The sequence below is a fragment of the Rhinolophus ferrumequinum genome, chromosome 12, assembly GCF_004115265.2.
Source record: "Rhinolophus ferrumequinum isolate MPI-CBG mRhiFer1 chromosome 12, mRhiFer1_v1.p, whole genome shotgun sequence".
Classification (NCBI taxonomy): domain Eukaryota; kingdom Metazoa; phylum Chordata; class Mammalia; order Chiroptera; family Rhinolophidae; genus Rhinolophus; species Rhinolophus ferrumequinum.
This window is the reverse complement of record NC_046295.1, coordinates 81,804,891-81,825,870: the sequence shown is the minus strand read 5'-3', so window position 1 is coordinate 81,825,870 and position 20,980 is coordinate 81,804,891. Positions and strand designations below refer to the sequence as shown.

The 20,980-nt window shown below is 54.1% G+C and overlaps 1 protein-coding gene across 1 annotated transcript; it reads right to left on the bottom strand.

Annotated features, from left to right (window-relative positions):
- Positions 1-5,130: 5,130 nt before the first annotated feature.
- On the bottom strand, positions 5,131-12,361 carry FCN2 (ficolin 2). Its single transcript, XM_033124100.1, has 9 exons — positions 11,989-12,361; positions 10,348-10,461; positions 9,691-9,744; positions 9,278-9,313; positions 8,314-8,346; positions 7,789-7,916; positions 7,180-7,309; positions 6,196-6,330; positions 5,131-5,628 (listed from the first exon to the last, which is right to left on the bottom strand). Exons 1-9 carry the CDS (start codon positions 12,080-12,082, stop codon positions 5,381-5,383), a joined length of 972 nt encoding a protein of 323 aa, XP_032979991.1. The 5' UTR covers positions 12,083-12,361; the 3' UTR covers positions 5,131-5,380.
- Positions 12,362-20,980: the final 8,619 nt, after the last annotated feature.

Genomic DNA, 20,980 nt, shown 5'->3' with positions numbered 1-20,980 from the left:
TGAGCCACACTTAAACGATTAGGAAAAGCTAAGCTTTGGAATGTGTAGCGTTCTGAAGCCAAACATGAAATTTAAAAAGCAAAATACACCTAGGAAGGGTCTTTTCTAAACACAAATGCCTCCTCAAACCCAAAACAGCAAAACTCAGTGATGGTTAGAACTGCTACCCGCTGGCATTTGGGGGCGGAAATAAAATAGGTGCCCTAGCTCAGATCCTTTTCTTCTTGGTCAGCGTCCATCCTGCCAGCGCCGTCTGTCCTCAGCGGGAATATGACCGCAAGGGGCTATGCCCAGTCACACAGCATGGCTTCAGTTCACCTTTGATTTCTTGGGTATTTTATTACCCCATTTTCTCCTCCATTGGGTTATAATTTGTACATTCATTTCCTATTGTTTGGTGTCTGTGCCTGAGATTGCAACATCCTTGACATTCTACAGCCTAAAACGAACGATTCCTTCCAGCACGTCACCAGCAAGAGCTTTCCTTTCTACCCTTTCAGCTCATTTACTCCCTCCCGCCTCTGTCATTGTCACACATGCACTTTATCCATGTGGTGAAAGCCTTCAAGACATTGGTGCCGGTACTGTTTGCTCAGTGGGCACTCACTTCCGCCTTTACCTGTCGCCCTTATTCCTCCTCCTTTTTCACTCTGGATCATTCTCTTGCTGCCTGACAAAGTCCCTTTCATTTCACTTTGTTTGTTTTACCTCGGTGTACAGGTGGTAAATTCTGCCTATTTTTGTTTTCTGAAAACATCTTTATTTTGCCTCACTCCCAAACAGTATTGTCACTGGGTATAAAATGCTAGGTTGACAGGTGTTTTCTTTCAGTCCTTAAACACGTCCATCCGGTATTTCTAGATTCCAGGATTTCTGCCCAAAATCTTGTCCTTGCTCTGCTGAAGGGAACGGGCTGATTATGAGATTTCTCTGGCTGATTATGAGATTTCCTGTCGGCCTTTAGAGGTTTTCTATAATGTGCCTGGAAGAGGTTTTCTTTGAATCTGGCCCTTCGCGCCTCTCTTTCAAATAGTCCAATTACACATATGAGCACTTTTCTTTTTTTAACCACGTCCCATGTCTCTCATGCTATTTTCTATATTTTTATTCTTTTTCTCCTCTCCACACTCAATCTGGATCTTGTTTATTGATCTGTATCCCTGTTCACTCATATAGCCCTTCGCCTTGCTAAGCTGTCACGCTCCGGCACAGCTTCTAAACCTCTCTTCTGATTGGCACAGGACCCCGGGCACAGATGCTCTCAAAGACCCTTCTCTGGGTTTCTACTTCTGCTAGGGTCTTATTCTGGTAATTCCTCACTCTTCTGATTGTCTTTAAGGTTTACAAAGAGCATCTCTGAACTTTGTTCAGCTTTTTTACTTGTTTCCAAAAGGAAGCTTGGTCCTGGGTATCTGATCCATCGATACTGGAAGTAGAAGCCCGTGTGTCCCGTTCTCTCTTCTGATTTTACTTATTTTTCCGCGTCTCCAGAGCTTGCACATTTAACACTTTTAAAACACTCCATTGAGGAAATGGTCATTCTCCTATTGTTGAACACGCATGTTTTTAATCAGTGCTCGTACCCAAGACTTTGCAATTAACACATTTACGTACAAAGCCTTTTCTGGTCTGTGGAATTTTCTCTAGAAATAAGTTCCCTAGTGAGCTTCCTGCCTCAAAGGGCATGACTTTTTCTTCAGGTAAGTGACACTGTATGGGAAAGACGAAAACTCTAACATCAAATCACCAAACAATTGATTCTAGGCATGAAAACAGCCACTGTAATTAACTTCATTCCACTTCAGCATTTTGTTAGTAGTTGAATTTATTTTTCCGTTGGATTAATCCTGCCTTGTGCAGAGAGGAATGGCTGGAGGAACTGGGGACATGTGGCCCTGAGAAGCCTGGACATGGTGGGAGAGGGAGAGGGACAGGCTTGGTTGTCATCTCTGTCCAGCTGATGTGCTGTCACGCAGTTTCCTGCATGGCTCATCTGCAGAATCATCAGCTAGCCTTCACGAAGTACGGATTCCAGGTAGCGCCTGCTGAGATTTTGGTCTTGTGGGTCTGGGATGGGTCCCCTGAATGTACAGGTTTTAAGGGCCTCCTTGGATGGTTCTGATGGACAGTCAGGTTTAGGGGCCACTGAGGGGCTGGTTTCAGAGAGGTAAGTGTGCCATTTGCTCATTTCAGGGCAAGCAAATGAAAGGCCTGGACCCTCTGGCCCATCAGAGCCACGCTTGTGTGACAGATGACAGTGGTGCTGGAAGGGGAATGAAAGCCAATCACGTTACCACAAACACAGTTAGGATGCCTGCTCACGTGGCCCAGAGACGTGGGTGCTGTGGGGCCTGACCCCTTATCAGCTGAGGCAACTGGGTGACACCCAGGCCCCCTGAGCTATGCAGTGGCTGTGGGCAGGGCCCTGCTAGCCTGTCACACACTTGGCGGCAGCGCTCGTTTGTTTTGTTTTTTGAATATGCATTCTGTCCTTGACTCCCGTGTCTTGGCCACCAGCCCAGTAGAGGCCCTTCTGCGGATATGGGTAAGCAGCGTTGGACGTCCTGCTGGACGGTTCACGTGGCCCCTTCCACAGATGAGCTCTGTGGAAAAGCAGGGCCAGATTCGACAAGGGGCAGAGCTTCTGATGCCACTGTCAACTGTCCCAGGCCACCCTGTACGGCTGTCCTAGATGGCGGTGAGGTGAGCTTCTCATGCCTGCAAGCTGTTCAGAAAAGGCAGAACAGGACCATTAGAGCTGCAGAGGCCGTGGTGTTGTTACAAGGGAGAGTGAACCTGAGCAGCTGCACCTTACGCTCTGACCCTACAATATGGCGATTTATACTTCAGCCCCAATTAAAGCTGAGGACACCCCTCATGTCCTGGACGGCACAGGACTCTGGGAGGGCCGTATTTGCTACTTTGGCACAGATGGAAACTTCCAGATGGCTCCTGGCTCTCATGGCTTCCTGCCTGGGACTTCTGCCACATTTGGGGTGGGCGGTGGGGCTTCCAGCCTCCTGTGGTGCTCCAGGAATCAGATAATTGGCCGCCCCCCACCCATATGGCTGATCATTCACTGTGACAGTGACAACCAAATTAAGTAGCTCGAATGTGGCTAAAGAAATTGACAGGAGGCAAAGCTGGCTGAAAGCCCAGAGTGGGTTTTAGAAGCAGGATGAGAATGCAGATGTCCTCTCTCCTTCCTGCACCCCAGCCCTGACCGAGGCCACCTCTTTGTACAAGTAAGTGACCTTAGAAAGCCAGCTGTCGCCACAAACCCTTCACGTCTCAGGTCCGCAGCACAAGACAAACCTGTTCTTGTCCCGGTTGGGTCCGAGGCAGGGCCTGGGAGGGCAGGTCAATGCCGCAGTGACCCGAAAGCCGGCCCTTCTGTGGTCCGGCTCCTCTCTCCTCACCCCGAATGCCTCTCCCATCGGCTGTGTTGCTCCTTTCCCTCCGCACCTGCCATCTCGCATTTAGGTAGATGGCTTCCAGCTTTCCGCTTGGGCAGGAAGGACCGTTACTTACACGGTGGGTCACTCTGGGCCACCACTACTTCAAGCCTTTGTTACTCCAGCGATTTGAAAACCCCCACCTCTTCCTGTCTGGGGTCTAGAACTGCTTTGGGTCGTTCTTCCTCCGCCCGACTCCCATTCTTGCACTCTCCACTGCATTGTGTCCCGCCTGCATGGGACTCAGTCCTGCCCTAAGCATGTCTTTGCCCTGTAACTCCCGGTCAGACAGACAGCCTTGGGGGATAAACCCACACCACTGAAGTCCTACTTCCCAAAGGATGCCGCACGGACCGGCCTTCAAGCTATTGCTTTGCCCCGATAAAAATCCTTGGCCCTCCGGCCCGCCCTCTGGCTGCCAGGCCATGCCCACTGATGTGAGACTTGATACCCAGGGCTGCTCTGCTGACAGCAGCTTCTGTGGAAGGCGGTGTGGGCGCGGGCAGCCGTGTCACAGCAACCTCACTACACAGCGTGGCCCTGTGCGGCAGTGCCCGTGGGTGGGCCCAGGGCCTGCACTGTCCCCTGGGAGACTGCACAGAGGTGCCAGGGGCCAATCCTGCAAGGGGTCTGCACAGCCTCTGTCAACATCCCACGTGGAAGTCCACCCAGTTGGACAGGCCGTGGGGAAGTAACGGAAGGAAACTGCCCTGAACAGGGGCTGTTTGTCCGATTCTATGGGGCGAGGCCGCGTTCCCCCAGAGGCTGGGAGCTGCTTTGAGTGTAGACTGACTCGCGGGGCTCCAGACGGCTTTGCACCCTGCCCGCTGCCTGGGGGTGGTAGGGAGGAGGCCCGGATTCGTCTGTCTTCATTAGCCAAGTGACTAGGGCAGTCTAGGTGACCCAAACAGCCACACAGGGCTCAGTACTGGCCAATGCCAGGACAGGCTGACCAGGCAGAGGGTGGGGTCCTCTCAGGGTCAGTAGGGCGGTGGCTGGGGGAGAGCGCCGGGTGCCCTCCGCAGCAGACAAGAGTCCCCCCACTAATGCCACTTCCATCTCTCAGAGATAGCTTGCCTGGCAAGAGGGGTGTCTCCCCATCCTGCACGCCGAGCTCAGCAGTGGGTCAGCTTTGCACTGGACACTCACACCAAGGCAGGGTCCTTCCTGTCTCCCGGGCGCTCAGGGCAGCTGCGCCTACTGCTTTACTGCGTTTTACTTTTGTTTCAGGTGAGGGCTTTGCAGGCATTCGATCCCCTCTTGTACAGTGTCTGAAGATATCCTGCAGGGGAACCCAGGAGGCTGGGTGTGTGGAGAGCTGGGGTCACTAGGAGGCCGGGACCTGCACATCACTCCATCGCTGAGCCCGGGGTCAGCAAACACTGTCTTAAAGGGCTGGCTAGTAAAGATTTTAGGCCCTGTGGTCATGTGGCCTCTGTTTCCACTACTCTCCTCTGCCCTCAGCGGAAACACTGCCGGGAACAGCCGACAGCAACCAGACCTCCGGAGGCCACGGGGAGGCTGTATTGGCACACAGGCCCTGCTTGGCCAGCTGTTGCCTGAGACCGTCAGAAGCTCCCTGTAGTACCCAGTCACAGGAAGACAAGGACAGATACAGACATGGAAACACGGCCAGTGACCTGTGCAAGTGACGACGGCGTCTCGTGTGTGCCTATTGAGTGAGCCAATGTCTTTATTGACAATACGTGCAGGTGCTGAGGTCTGGGGGACGGTTACTCTTATCCAGGCCGATGGGAGAGAAGGGGCTTGGAGTCGGTCAGAGCGCGAGGCGGAGGGAACCAGCCCAAAGCGGGAGCGTGGTGAGGTTCTTCATTCACATGAGGATAGTCAGTGACCCAGATCCCGTGTGCCCTGAGCGGTGAGGGACCGGGACCTGGTCCTCGATGCTCTGTCTGCCGCCCGCCCTAGGTGGGCCGCACCTTCATCTCCGACACCTTGTAACTGTAGTTGTACCCTTTCCCCGACTTCCAGTTGATGCCATTTGCAAAGCTCTCGTGGGACCCCCCGAGGTAGCGCCCGTTGAGGTTGGACACGTGACAGTCGTAATACCACCAGGCTCCCTGGTACTGCACGGCACAGTTTTTAGCAACTCTGTCGTTATCTTGGTCTTTGGTGGAGAAAGCAGTGTTGTTGTGGGACGTCAGGGAATTGCCTGCTCAGAAGAAATAGTGGGGCATTTTACACACAGTCTAGGAGGCCTTGGGTCCTAGGTCGAGCCAGAGTGGTCCAGGTGTGCGTGCTGTGCACTGCACAACTCCCATGGTGCCACCCATGCGACCCCCGTGCACATGGCTCTGCTGACACGGTGACTCGGCATCCCCTCGTCTGGTCTGTCCTGCCGGCTAACGGGCATCCTCTTACTTGGTGGGGGGGCCACTCACTGCCCGAGAAGTCCTACGTTCCACGGGGAGAGCGGCGGGCACCACGGAGTGGGCGGGTGGCCCACAGAGGGGGGCTAAACGGTCATCCTTCCCCAGTTTTCACCCATGACGGTAGTAAACAACAATACCACCCCTTTTGGACTTTTTACTGCATGTGTCACATCGTCCTCGGGTACAATTAGGGCTGGCATGTCATCCTGACCTACGGATGAAGAAACTGGGGTGAGGTTAAGTCACCGCCCAGTGTCGCCCACGGGAGACAGAGCCAGGACACTGAGGGTTCTCGCTGCTTCCCTAACCCTCCGGAGGCCAGGCCACTGCCCGGCGTGGACACGTACCAGCACTGCCCTCCACAAAGGCTCCCAGGACCAGCTTGTACTTCTCTGCCTCGCCTGCCATCTTGAATGACGTGAATTTGGCAAATTGCCGATTTCCCTCAAAGTCCACGAGGTCTACACGGAGCTCGCTGGTGCCTGTCGGGCAAAGGTTTAAGGCCCCAGCAGAAGGGACCCTCTGCCGCCAGGCACGGGAGGTGGGACATCTGGGAAAATTCTTAAGGGACGTCTGAGCTTGGCATCCAGGAAAGTTCCACTGGGCACATATGCAATCCCGTGTTGCTGGAAGGACCCCTGTTTCTGAGTGTCCTCCCTGCTCTTCCACACGCCAAGCCGGAAATGCCACGGGCGGTGTTCATTTGATGGAATGAAGGAATTTTCTACTGAGAAAGTGTAAACTATCCCACAATGGCTGTTCAGCCACAAACTATAGGCCCAGAAACTGTAGTTTCTTTTGCAAGAATTAGCAGCCCATGAGCGGGTACCATCCAGGCTGCCAAGGGCTAGTGGGACTATGATTTCTCAGTTACTTCAGGGCCAGCCACGAAACGGATACCGTGTGGTGGAGAACTGGGGGGAAGCCTGCGTCTCTTGGGGTGAGTGTGGCTGTGTGGGGCCTGCCACACGACCGACCTGGGAGAGGTAAGGGAGGCCTAAGGTCCCAATTTCTGGGGAAGACCAACAGCCAGAAGTGGGAGAAGGGCTAACCCAAGCCTGATGGCCTCATGGTGACCTCCTACTTTCGGGCACAATTAGTTGTGAGACTGGAAGGGGTCTTCACCCCAATAGTCCAACTTCCTCTCATTCTAACATTCGGTCTAAAAGAACACACGTCCTCGCTTGTCATGGTTGTGACATTTCCTGGTCTCAGACTTAACCGCCTGTGGGTGGGTGGGTGGGTGGAAGGAGTGGGGTCTCCTGTTGCAGGTGGCCCGGGTCTAAGGTCAGGGTTCCCACGAGCACCAAAGCCCCCGGCACTGGCCCTACCCTGGGCGGTCAGGGCATGGATGTTGTCGTTCCCCAGCCAGAACTCTCCCAGCTGACTGCCAAAGCCCTGCTTATACGCGGCCCAGTCCCGATAGAAGTCCACGGAGCCGTCACTCCGTCTCTGGAACACCTGTGGGAGCGAAAGGGCCGGGAGACGGGCCTGCTGTGGCTGCACGGGTGGGGGGCACACGTGGGAGCAGCTGTGAGTTAACAGAGCATCGCAGCCGAGCGCCAAGGCACGGCCACGCGGGCCTCACCACAGACCCCAGAGCGATCAGATGGATGCCCACATGTGACTAAGGCGATAGTGGAGGCTCAGAGAGGGTAGGCAAAAAGCCCAGAGCCACACAGCTGGAAAGCGGTCAGCTCCCTCCAGGCTTCCTCCACGGCCTGGATGCGTTCCCACATGGGTTCACCCCCACCAACATTTCTGGTTGTCCCCATCCTCAGTGAAATGGGGGGCCCAGCCCGAGACAGAGGGGGATGGGCGTTTGACAAAGGCCACAGAGCCCGTGTCCTCCCACCAGCTAGAACCTGGTCTGTGGGATTCCCAGGACGGCCACCTCTGCCCGAGGACCACACGACCGTCCCCGACCCCTCGACACTCACGGTCCAGCCCCCGCCGTCCGTGTCCATGTCACACAGCACAGTCAGGGGCCGGCAGTCGGGCAGGTAGATGGTGTGCCAGCCGCTCAGAAAGTGTCCCCTCGTGAGTAGTTCCTTGCAGGTCCGTGGTCCTGGGAACAGAACCGGGAAGCGGATGACAGGGTGTGCGGGGCAGGGCAGAGGCCGGAGGGGCGAGGAGGAGGGGGCAAGGCCAGCAGGCCTGTGCGTGGGCCGCAGAGGACTCGAGGCCTGGGACAGAGCGCTCGACCGGCCCATAGGCTGTGACGGCCGAGCCCAGACTGCTGGCGGTCCCCGCCTCCCAGGACTGCCCCCACCTTGGTCCCCAGGTCCGGGCCTTTGGAGTACGCGCTAACATTGTCAGAACATGAGACAGGAATGTCATTCCGGTCCTTCTGAAGGCAGCTGCCGGGTGTCCGGGCTGAGCCTGGCCCTGTAATGGGCTAGTGCACAGGAAGGGACAGAGACAGCCTCTGGGTCTGCCGGGGGGCACCGGGGCCTGTCACCCACCTGTGTGACATTGCTCAGGCTCCCAAGATTCTCCTGCAGATGGGGAGAGACAGGCAAACACACGTTAAAGGTGGGATCTTCAGGGCCCTGTCCTCAAACACGGAGCAGAAGATAGAGGCACTTTCTAGATCTTTCCTACATGGTGGTGATTACTACACCCCAGAAAAACCCACACTGTCCTGGCTACCCGGAGGGCCGTGGCTCTTCCTGTGCTCCTGAGAGAAACGGAGTCACTGAGTGTTTATTAACTGGCCACTCCCTTCAGCTGCCCTGTGCCAAAGGGAGGGTCCCCCTCAGCCCCCCACGTCTCCAAACGGCCTGCCTTGTCTGTGGCCATGGGATGGGAGGCTGCTATGTGGGGATTTTCTACATTTAGACACAACGTCCGGTGGAACCTGGACCTCTGGAGCGCGACCCTTCTCACGTTATAGGAGGAGGGTCCAGGGTTGCATTTCCCGGATCACGTGTCTCTGATTTTGGGGATATTTTGCAAGAAAATATATCAGGAAAGTATTTTATATTTGATAAATTATAAATATGAGTAGACATAGCATATAAATATGTAACACTGATATACATAGTTAGGATATTCATTGATATATTTAAAGGTATATATTCTATATTTACACATCTTCTGTGACCAGAGCTTGTCCTTAATCGTCCTGGCCACTTCTGGCCAACTTTGCATTTTAAACATTGCCCTGATTTACTGCAGGTGCAGGGACAGAATCCAGGAGAGGACAGGAGAGGGCCCCCAGCTCAGGCGTCCAGGGCTGTGACAGGAGAGGTGGGGATGGGACAGGCTTGGGCAGGTGTGTGGACCCCCAACCCACTCCCCTCCAGAAACCTCCCCAGTAGAGGGAGGGGTTGGTCTCCCACCCCAGGGCCCATGCTCCACACCCTGGGTACCCCTGTCTATTCAGAGTCGGCGAGTCACCCCCTCGGGACGTTGGGACGGGCTTACCTTTCTCTCCACGCGCGCCCTTCTCTCCTCGGTCTCCTATGGAGAGAGAAGGGTCAGCACAGCCCATGCGGGGAGATGGCACAGCTCATGCCCGAACGCCTGGTCAGCCAGAGAAGGGCTTGTCTTGTCCCCAAACCCCTCCCTCAGCTGGAGTGAGGTCGGGGCAGGGGACAGCTGGTGGGGCACACAGACACCCACGTGTTCCTTCAGGGCCAGGGGTCAGTGCTGGGCCAAGGTCAGGATCCTGTCCTGGCTCCCTCAGGGGCTCTGACACCGACCCAGCCCCAGGTTGAGCCGAGCGTCCGGGGGGCAGGGTCTGGCTCCCTGGAAACGATGCCTGTCACAGCCCAGAAGTGCCCTCTCCTCTCTCTCTCTTGCCAGGTTGTCCTCTCTCCTCTCCATCAGGTTGTTACCTTTGGGCCCTGGCGGTCCTGCCTTCCCAGGGACTCCGGAGGGACCTCGTTCTCCTGCAAATTCCAACACACATCACTGAGTCCAGCTCCCAGTCCCAGGACCCGAATCCCCAGGCTGGGAGTCGCTGCTCCTGGTTATTTTTGTGGCTGTGGCCCCCCAGGTTGGACCCTGCAGAACGAGAGGGAGGGTGCCTGGACCCCATCCTCACAGGGGTCCCGTCGGAGGCCACGACCTGGAGACTAGGAGCTTATCCCAGGGAACTGGGGGCCCGAGTCCCAGCTTTGCCCCACACCGAGAGAACCTGGGGACTTTGCCTAATTTCCATGGCTTCAGTGTCCCCATCGGAAGTCTGTACCTGGAAACTTTCAGCCCCAGAGCTCAGGTGACACTACAGAGGGACATAGAATTAGGGTCTTGCCACGTCCACATAGAGCAGGGGTGGGTCAACACTATTTCTTGCCAAAGCACACACAGAGCTCGATAGGTGATTAAGAGACTGGCTCCCAACTAAGGGAGTGTCAGACCCCCGGGTGGACGCTGGCTCTGAGCAGGGCAAGACCCAAGCTCCCACCTGAGACCGCAGGGCCACTGCCCAACTCTGACATGGCTCTAACAGGGCAAGAGCTCAGGGGCCCCCCCCCTCACCCTGCACATACCTCTCCCTCCTGCGGTGCCCGCCTCTCCCTTGGGCCCTGTGGCCCCGGGCAGCCCCGGGCAGCCCCGGAGAATGGAGAGCTTGTCGGAGCCCTCCAGACCCAGCAGCTTCACCTCTGCAGAGACACAAAGGGCCAGTCAGTGCTGACCTGAGGGCCCTGGACAGCCGGAAACAGGCTGCCCCATCTGAGGGCATCTGCCACCGAGGTGACCTCAGGCCCGGGCTGATGGCGGTCGCCAAATGAGGGGCAGCCTGCAAGTGAGGTTTTCCTGCCTCTGGTGGACACTGGGCGGTGGGAGTGACACATGCAGAGCCCTTGGAGTCCTTCCTTCCCTGAGGAACCCAGCTCCTCAGCGCTGTGTGTCCTCGGGCGAATCACTCAGCCCCTCTGGGCTCTGTCCCCTCGGCTGCCAGTGGGGATAAGACTGAGGCTTGGGGGGGTTAGCCTGGATGATGCACATTTAAAAAACCTTAGTATAAATCATGGTGTTTAGAAAGAACTTCATAAACAGCGGATACTTTTAATAAATAATAACAATAAACATTTATAAGACTTGGGGCATTTGGGTCAACATAGCATTGTCACCCGCAATCCTTGGGCACGTGACCAGGGGCTTCCTCAGCTGAAAGGGGTCTGTGTAGGTCCCTGGAGAGGGGACGCGTTTGATCCTAGGACACAGAGGAAATCCGTCCGGCAGAACCGGGACCAGAGATTCATTTACTTCTCAGAGTTTCAGTGTGTTGACTACAAAACCAAAACACCCGTCTAAGAGACAGCTTAGTGAATACGGAAATACGCCGTGCCCCAGTGGGGCCCCAGCTGGGTCGTCACTTGGTCTGTCTTTGCCTGGTCCTCACTCCTCAGAACCAATGTAGACTTCATTTTCATAATCCTTAATGTTTGCTCATTAGAAAAGAATACTTGGCAATTTTAGACATTTAGAAAATAAGACACATTTAGGGAAGAAAATTATCACCCATGATATTACCAGTGAAGTGGCCCCCATGTGTGTTTCCTTCCTGACTCATTCCGGCTCTTCTCCACTCTACATGGTAGAAACAATTCCTCCCAGTCAGTCCCACCTGGACCAGGCTAGTGACAGCAGGGCACACGAGGCCCCTCATGGTGGCCCCGGGTCCTGGCTCACAGCCACCTCCTCTAGTGGGATTGAGAAGCACCGGGTCCAGAGTCTCCCCAGGCGGGAGGGGGTGGAACCAGGCCTGTGAGACAATGGGCGAGGGACGGAGGTCTCGAGCCCTTCGGGACAATGTCACCCTTGCTCTGTCACCTCAGGAACAGAGTGGGATCTGCTTGTCCCCAGAGCCAGGAAGGTCCCAGACCATAAGTCCCACAGCACTTGGTGGGAGCTTCTGGGCCATTTCTCAGTGCCGGTGATAATGACACAAAATCTACCAGGGCGGCTCTGCCTCCTCACACAGCCTGTGCCGTGGGACTCTCGCTCCTCCGTGGAAAACCTGAGGAGCAACTCCTGCAGACAGTGCTTAAAACACGCTGTCTCAGGAAGAAAAGAATGTTCGAAAAGGCATGGGGACTGGTACACAGTAGGTCGTCCGTGAGTGGAGGCTGTCATTTCTCAGAACTGACCATTTTCAGGTCCTACTCACCTGGCGTCTGACTCACCTGGGCATGTGTCAGCAGTGGAGGCTGAAGTGCACAGGAAGGTGATGGCCAGCACGAGGGGCCCCATGGCCATTGCTGCTCTGCTCGGCTCCATCGTGCTGGTCCTGGCGGCCGAGGAGATCTCTGTCTTATAGGGCTGCAGCCACCCCAACCTCTGGCTCTATTTGTCACCCTGGTGGGGACAGACGTGGGGACGGCCACTTCCTCCCCCAAGCTTGTGGCGTCACCCGAAGGTGGAGATGCCTCAGAGGACAATCTTCCACACCCCACACACTACTGAGTGAGCAGCTGTTTAGTGAGCTTCCTCTGTACTGACCCCAGTTCCCCTTAGCTGGGACACTTTCTTCCCAGCAAGAAGCCGTCCCAAGGTCCAGTGTGGGGAAGGGCCGGCCCGCCTGCCTATTTGTGTCTTTAGAGAAGCCCAAGCCATTCCCCTCCTAACGCAGAGCTGTCGACAACCTTCCCTGAGGACAGGGCTGGCAGGACCCCACTGAGGCTATTTGCATACAATGCGTTCAAGTCTACACAGGTTGAGACGTCCCCTGGGCGTTTAGGGTGGTTAGAGGGGAGAGAGAGGAGAGCATAACGTCTGGGGAGGGGGGGTGGCTTTTGACTGCAATGGATGTGACCTGGGGGAGGACGTCCAGGCCAGGCCAGGACGGCTAGGGGCTGGCCCCGGGACACTGACAGACAAGTGCCAGTCCAGCCAGCACTATAAAGAGGCCAGACGTGAACTAGACTGGGGCAGCTTCAGGCTGGGTGGGGGAGTGGCGGCGGAGGTGGCACTAAATTGCCCTGAGGGCCATTTGACACCCACCCCAGCCAGGGATGGACCAGGCAGACCAGGAGTCTCAATGCCTTTTCCACAGCCCTAGAGAACTGGTACATCCTGAAGGGAGCTCTCTCCTGGGGTTGAGTCCAGTTAGAGACGGAGGCGGCAGGTCTGTGCCCCCAATCCCACCCACCAACAGCCCCCGTCCAGGTGTGACGTTAGAATCCTGACCCCACGTCCGACGAAACCACGTGAGGATCAAGGTTCCATCTGTCCCCTTTCAGAGTCCCTGGGGTCCGTGAGCCGGACACTGTGACGTCCCTATCATAGGGAGGACAAGAAAGGCCCCGTGTCCTCTGAGTTCTTGAGTCCTGCAACCTGAGACTAACAGGAGGAGAACACGTTCACGAACACACTGACTTCCTGCACACACGGGAGACGGGAGCCGCTCAGGGGAAATGGGTAACCACCCTGTGGCTTAGAATTCAGGACTAAAATGCTCTTCCTAGGGGAGGAGGAGACACAGGCCTCTAGGGCGAGGAAGCGTTGTAGGGAAGGGGCCTTGGAAGACGGGTGTGACAGTCTGTCTGCCTGTCGTGGGGACTTCTAGCTCCTGAACCGAGCTTCCCACTGAGTGCAGACAGCTCGGGACACTCAAAATCGCAGTGTTGATATTTTAGCATAAAGGAATCTGTCAGTTGGTGTTTTGAGTGTTGGCGATATTTAAGAGCATTTGGTCCTATTAGAGTGACAACCTAATAAGCTCACTGAAAATGTGAACTTGAGTAATGGAACAAGCTAGTGACGTACTAGAGGTCTTACCGCGCTTCCATTTTCGGAGCAGTTCAGTTCATGCCATGTTTATGTTATTAGATTTCCGAAAATTAGCTTATCCTCAGGAGGCTTTGTTAAAGGTAGACAACTGAAACGCTGCAGCACAAATTTGAGTATATTCATCTTCTAAATGCAATTAAAATGCTTACAGCTGTTAAATTAACTAAGTCACTGAGTGGAACAAGAAGTATTCATCGGTCCCTTGAAGGAAGTTATTAAAATTTTCCTGTTATACATAAAGTTTACAAGTCAAACTTAAATGCTTAAGGAATCATTGGACTTTTGAAGTTATACGTTTAGTAAACTGAACAAATGACATTTAAATTAATTTTAAAAGGTGGTGACACACTGAGTGATCTTCTCCGTGCAAGAAAGGATACAACACTTAGTGAGAAACACGATCGAGGAGAAACAAGCCTGCGTCGCAAGGGTGGGGCACAGCTCAGCTATTGTGCCTTTGAGGGAACCACTTGTTATGGGTGGGGAAACTGAGGCCCAGAGAAGGAAAGAGGCTGCCTGGGGCCACACAGCGTGGGCCGCTGATCTCCCCACAGGCCCCTCCCTTCCTCCCACACCCGCCCTCTGGCTCAGTGCAGGTGCCCGCTTTCCCCCAGGGTGAAGGGTGCAGGAGCTCGGCCTCTGGCCCAGTGTCCCCTTCACTCACAACCGGCAGCTCTAATGGCCCCTACACAGGAAGTAGACATTGCCAAGGGTCCCTCTGGAGCCGAAAGGCCACCCACATAAGTGAAGGGTTGACTCACGGACAATGATCAAAAGTTGAAGTCCTGTCACTGGCTGCCTTACGCTTGGGGTCTGTCCTCACTCCCGAATTTCAGAATTCTGTTCCTGCTGGTACTCCAGAAACATTCCAGGGGCTAGTGCGTGGGGACTAGGCTTCACAAGCAAGGGAGAGAGGGATGTTTAGTGAGCACCTGCTATGTGCCAGAGGCTGGTCTGTGCCCTGTGACACTGTGGGACACAAAGCAGACAGGTCTCTGCCCTCCTGGAACCGGTTCTACTGAGAGAAGACAGAAAATAAACAAATAGACAAACACATACAGAAAAATGGTGTGATCCGATCCCCGAGGAAGCAGTGTGCACTCCAAAGGAAATACAGAGAGTATATTGTCAACGGTTCATCAGAATGCAAGACGTAAAAGCAGAACTCTCTGTGACTTCACACGCAATCGTCCTAACAGGTGAATATGGGTGCTCCCGGCCAGCACCTCTCCTCTGAGCCGCGACCCCGGACCCACACCTCCTCCAGCCTGTGTCTGTCACCTCCCATTCATGACCCCTATCCTGAGGGTCATCTGCAGTCCCGCCAACCGGAGGGGAACAGAACATGGGGGACGCTGCAGAGGCAGCGTGGGCCCTGGCGTTCACATGTCTCTCACCCTTCAGCCCACTTTTGGTCGGCCGTGAACCACCGTGTGACCACCAGGGACACTCAGCCTGGTGAGTGACTGGAAACTGTCTTGCTGAGCATCGAGACAATGGGCTGAGACTATCAGAGAGGGCGTTTGTCAAGGTCACTGCTTGCGTCGTGTGTGTTTTTGCTTTCATGAACTTTCATCCTATTTGTGCGTTTCCTGTAAGCTTGGTGTGTTGCTGACACGCGCTTTTCTCGTCCATGCCGACACGCCCTGTTCCTTCTTCTCAGCTGATTCTCGACACCGACTGTACTTGTTGGATGTGGTTGTGCTTTAGTATTTTGTGCTGCCCCTGCCTTGACTTTTGGTTCAACCTCTTTGTATTCCATTTAGTGGTTGTCAGGAATTTCCTTGTGCATCTTTCAAGGATCACTGTCCCCCTCGAGTGACCACGACAGCACTTCGCATGTCATGGATGAATCTTCCCACAATCCTTCCTACTGTGGGTATAGGTTTTGCTGTTCTATAAACCCCACCTTGAATTTTTATTATTTTTGTCTTAAAGTCAATTGTCTCTTGACAACATTTTTAAATGAAGGAAGGAGTATTTGATACACATTCTCGTACTTCCCATTCTTGCTTCGTTTCTTCCTAAGGGTCTGCCTTTCCGTCTGGCATCATCTCCCATCAGCCAGAAGAACGAACTCCCGGCTTTCTAGGAACGTGGCAACAACCTCTCGCAGCTCTCACTTACCTGAAAGTGTCTTTATGTCACCTCCACTGTGGAATCATAGTTGTGCTAGAATTGTATTCTACATGAGGAATGCTTGTCTCTCTTCACCTTAGAAATGGCGGGTTTCACTGGAGATTCATTCTATTGGTCAAACGGAGACATTCTTGGCTAACGTTTCTTCAAATATTCTTCTGCCCCATTCTTTCTCTCTCTTCTTTGGATGCCCACTGTACCCTTTCGGTCTGCTTGACACCTTCCCTTTGGTAATTACAGCCGGCCTTCCTCACCTGTTTGATAACCTTTGTTTTCCACGCTTCCACTTGGGTACTGGATCAGCATGTTTTCATACTCAACACATTCTCATAGTCACTAATCCTTTTTTGCATTGTCCATTCAATGAATTTTTTTTTATTTCAGATATTGCAATTTTTATTCCTAATATTTGTAGTTGGTTCATATTTAGACTTTCCTTATCTCTTTTGAAATCCCCCATTTCTTCAACTATTACTGTGTTTCCCTGAAAATAAGACCTAACCGGAAAACAAGCCCTCGCATGATTTTTCAGGATGAAATACACTGAACATAAGCCCTAAAGCGTCTTTTGGAACAAACCGTAATATAAGACCCGGTCTTATTTTCAGGGAAACATGGTATATCCATCCATATTATTTAAAATATTTGTCCTACTTATTTGAAGTCCTTGTCTGTGAATTCCAACATCTAAGGCCCTGTTCACTTGTTTCCATTGACCTTTTCCTCTTAATCATGGGTCACACTCCCCTTCTTTTGTGTGTCTAGTAAGTCTTGATTCTGTGCGAGACACTGTGCCCCTGTGCTCTTCCTCAGAAGGGAGCTGAGCTGGTGCTGGCAGGCAGCGGGGGTCATTGTGATCCTGGGGGTCCTGGCTCTGGGCTTCTTCAGGTGGCTCTATTTTGTCTTTAATCCATGGGGTTAAGTTTCGTCCTGGGATACTGTCCTTTTACTTAAGGATCTGGTCTTCTGGGTTTTCAACCAAAAGCCTGAGGTGTCTATCACATCCATGTAAAATGATGGGACTTGAATGCAGACGGCCTCCCTGACATTGGGAAGTGCTGACATGTTCCCTCGGCTGTGACAGCCTTCCAGCGGTTTCCCTCCAGGAAGGTGACTGCCGCTCACCTCACGCACGCTCAGACCAGCCATCATCGGCCAACGGTAATAGAGTCTTGTAAGCAGATTTTAGGGTTTTCCCCATATGGTTCCTGTTCTCAGGATTTTCCACCCCAACCTCCAGCCACTGCAGTGGCCTAGATTTCTGACACTAAGTCCCAGCCTAATAAGCCTCCCCTTCCTTGAGCAATGTCCCCTGTATCACATGGACGGGGGGACCCTCAAGAGAAAGTCAGGATAACTGCTGATCTCGTCCCCTGTGGTTCCCTGCTCTTGTGGCTTGCACCCAGTTTCTGCTTGCTTTTAGTCACTCTCCACTGCCTTCAAATGGTTGTGTTTTCATTGATACTCTAGAATTTATTACTTGTATTGAGTTCATCCAACCTAAGCTATCTTCCAATTACCAGATGTCTGAATGGTGAGTTTTCTAACTGCTTAGTTCCACAAAGCCTGTCTGAAGAGGTGGCATTTGAGAGCTGAAATGCATGAATCAGACACTCGCTATTTAGATGAGAGTATTACAAAAAGGAGGAGATCTTGGTGGGTTTGGGGAAAAAAGAGGCCCGGGGTCCGAGGTAGTCAAGGATGAGGTTATTGGCGGGGGCGCTGGAAGGTACTGACTGTGCAGGTGTGCTGGCATCTTCTCTGGCACTAACGTTTTTCATGTCCTCTGCTCTGCTAAAGTGACCACCTAACCGGCCTCCACGCCTTCCACGCCCTCCGCCACACCAGAAGCCAGCTGTTCGTTCCTAAAACTCAACGCCGATCACCTCCATCTCCTCTTCCTAAAACCTCTCCCTGGGTGTCTGTCCTTCGCTCCTGAACGGAGTTCCGTCCGTGGAAAGTGTCCAAAGCCACTCTTCCTATTTCGGGCCCGGCCTGATAACCTGCATCATCTTTCATTCTTCTTCTCCCCTCTGGCCAAACCGAGGATGCTACCATTATCTACGCTCGATGCGTCAGTGTCCCTGCCCCCGTGGCATTTCTTATAATGGTCTCCCAGCTGTGAGTACCCCTCCCTCATTCATCTGTAAACCACTTCCTGTTTGCTCCTTTCATTCTCTCTCCTGCCCGAGTACCAATCATATTCCCCCAGAGGAAACTTAATGCCAGCTATGGTGGAACCACCACCGCGTGAGGCCCTGCTGTCCTCCGCCGGCAGTCATGTCCACTGGCCTCAGGCAGGAGATGACACCCTCCTTCTCCACAGGTATTAGACAGATGAAGCCCGCACCACACTCTCCTTCCCCTGTCAGAGCCGCCTCCACACTCTTCCTCTAATGCTGTTTTTCTGTATCAAATTCCACTTTAATAAAGGTTGTCAAGTTAATTCTACCAAAGGATCACTGACAAAATAAAAAAACAAAAATCCTCTCAAGTCTTTGAAAGATTTGTGTTTTAAAGAGATTACAAGCTTTATACAAAAGGAACAAAATTCCAGCATCAGAGGAGCCCCGGTGGAGGGGGGTTCAGTACGTTTTGAGTCTTTGTGAATTCCAGAAGGCAGGAGGTATCTTCCTAGTCTACGGCCAGGCTGGGCTGAGGTCCAAACACTGGAAGACCCATCATCCTACATGTTCCAAGCAGCAGCAGGACACCTGGGAACTTTCTAGGATTATAAGTTCTCGGCACCACCCACACTTACTGAATCAGATGCAGGGGGAGAGGAGCACCTGGCCACCTGTTTTAGCAAACCCTCCAAGTGACTCTAGGCAGGCTCTCGGGGGAGAACCATCGGCCAAGACTTCACAGTGGCTTCCGGGCCCTGACCTCCACTCCTAGCGCACGGAGAAGAAACAGCCCCCTCACCTGTGGGAAACCTCTCTTCCTTTACTCAATCCTCTCTCACCACCTGGTCCCAGGAGCCCCAGGTGTGGAGAACGGGAGCCACACCGTCTGCGCCACTCTGAGCTGAATGTGGAGTCCTGATGAAAAGTCCACTCCACCCCAACTGTCACCAGAGCCAATGCCTGGCCAAGCAGGACTCCTGCCTCACATGTTGCCAGCCTCTGTCTCTAAAGCACGTGATGAACGGGTGACCATGGCTGACACTCAGCCGCACAGTCCTTATGATGTTTCAGGCACGACTCCTGGCAGCTCCCGTGCCCATCATGAGGGCAGCTGGGCAAGACTCCAGGGGGCTGAGTCAGCAGTGGGCTCGTGCCACCCGCTCGGCCCGGGCAGCACATGGTGTGACTCGTGCGTTTCCCACAGCACGAGCTCTGAAGGCAGCAGAGCTCAGGGAAGCTGGCATGGCAGCTGCTGTCCCATGGCTGGGGGTGGGCCGTGACGTTTGCCACCTGGCCAGCTCAGTGTTCAGTCCTCCAGGCCAGGAAACCACCGGGAAGGATGGACCCGGCCCAGCTGAGGTCGACGAGCAGGATCACGGAGTCAGATCCGGTTTATCATCTGGGCCGGGCCCAATCCTCTCTTCCATGAAGACCCCTGGTGATGTGCATTTGTGGGGACCTGCCCTTTCCCCATGAGTCTGTGCCCCCTTATTGCAGCCTGCTGGAGCCTCGCAACCAGTGGAGCTCAGCCAATGAGTGCTGAATACCTAGTGCCCTGGGGGCACCTGTGGGTAGGGCCTGCATCTCTTCCATGTTCCCATTGCCATGACATCTGCACGGGCCAAGGTGGGGGCTGCATCACAGTGGACTGGTTGCGTGAGCCCTGAGCTGCCCACCCAGGCTGCCTTGGCTTCAGTTGTGGAAAACGGGGCTCCTTCTGCGCCATGGACAAGCTCCTCTCCTCATCTCACCTTCTTGGATGCCGGCAGCCGAGGATGAGCTCCAGGACCCAGGCTTCAAGGACAAAGGGCCCCTCTGTTGACAAGCATTGCAAACAGTTTCGGCAGACAGACCAACAGACCGACAGACAGCACAGGCAGGCAGGAGCTCCAAAGACATCTGGTCCATCTCCAGGCCCCCTCTCCTGTCTCAGGCTAGCTCACACCGTCTCCTGCACAGCAGCGCGCGCCCAGCAGCCCCGGCCCTCAGCCCGTGGCCTGCAGGCACGGCTCGGCCTGGCTGCCTCTGCGTGGCTCTCGGCCGTGCTGCCTGGGAGTCGGCTTCCCCTGCTGTGCCCGTGCTCATTGTCAGCAGCGTGTCCTCTCTACTCGCTTGCAGGTATGCCACTCGTATGCAGGTTGCTCAGTGACTCACAGCAGAGGGGTAAGTCCTGCACCCAGAGAGCGCTCGGCTAACATGCAGTGGGGAGCACGGGTATGGCTGGACGGGTCCCAGGGCAATGGCACGACACAGAGGCTGAGGCTCTGGCACAGAGCAGGGCCTCTCTCATCGGACTGTACAAGCCGGTGAAGTGCCAACCATCTGCATTGTACAGATGAGGACCCCAGCCGCCAGGCATCTCCCTTCTGACCTGTCCTCATGCCTAAAGGTCTAGAAGCATGCCCACGGCCTCGGAGGTGATGGGGGCACATCTGGTAGTCGGCACCCACGCTCAGGAAACACATCTTGTGGGCTCCTCCTCCAGTCGAGTCTCCGGACGGGAGCTTGGCCGTGGTGACAGCATGCTGGCAGCTTTGTGACACCCTGACTGAGGTCCCAGGTAAGCTGTGTCCCGGTGCCTGAGCCACAGAAATGTGAGAAAAGACGTGTGTGTTGCTTGAAGCCTCTAAGTTTTGGGGTGATTTGTCACGTAGCAATAAGTAATACGGACACTAAAAGGTGTTCTTACTTAGTCTGTCTCCCATAATTAGTCTTTTAAAAGACCTAACCATTAAGGCCGCTCAGTCTAGTGGTTTCTAGGCTTAAAATGAGTCAGAGAAAGTCCCAAAGGGCAGCGAGATTCTCGCTCCATCAATCGCGTCAGTTCCCCACATGTGCCTGAGAATTAGGCTACTCCTAAGTCTACCTGATATCCATCTGTCAATTAACAGAAAAGAAAAAGCAGGATGTTTTGTGCATGTGGCTTTTGCTGAAGAATCAACTCTGGGAGGTCACTAGAAAGTGACATTTTCCTGGCTGAGACACTGACATAGACAGACCCAGTGCCGGGAGCAGCTAGAGGGCCATCACAGGGACTTGGGTGCAGCAAAGGTGGCCCTGCAGACCCTTTCCCGCTTGTGGCAGGAAGGCTGGAAGGAGGGGACGAGCCCCAGTTCCCACG

Excerpts from the sequence above, each read along its gene's own strand:
- FCN2 (XM_033124100.1), bottom strand. The coding sequence starts at position 12,082 with ATGGAGCCGAGCAGAGCAGCAATGGCCATGGGGCCCCTCGTGCTGGCC. Across the intron at positions 8,347-9,277 it reads GGGCGCGCGTGGAGAGAAAG|GAGAATCTTGGGAGCCTGAG; the intron begins GTAAGCCCGTCC and ends CCCCATCTGCAG. Across the intron at positions 5,629-6,195 it reads CTTTGTGGAGGGCAGTGCTG|GCAATTCCCTGACGTCCCAC; the intron begins GTACGTGTCCAC and ends TCTTCTGAGCAG.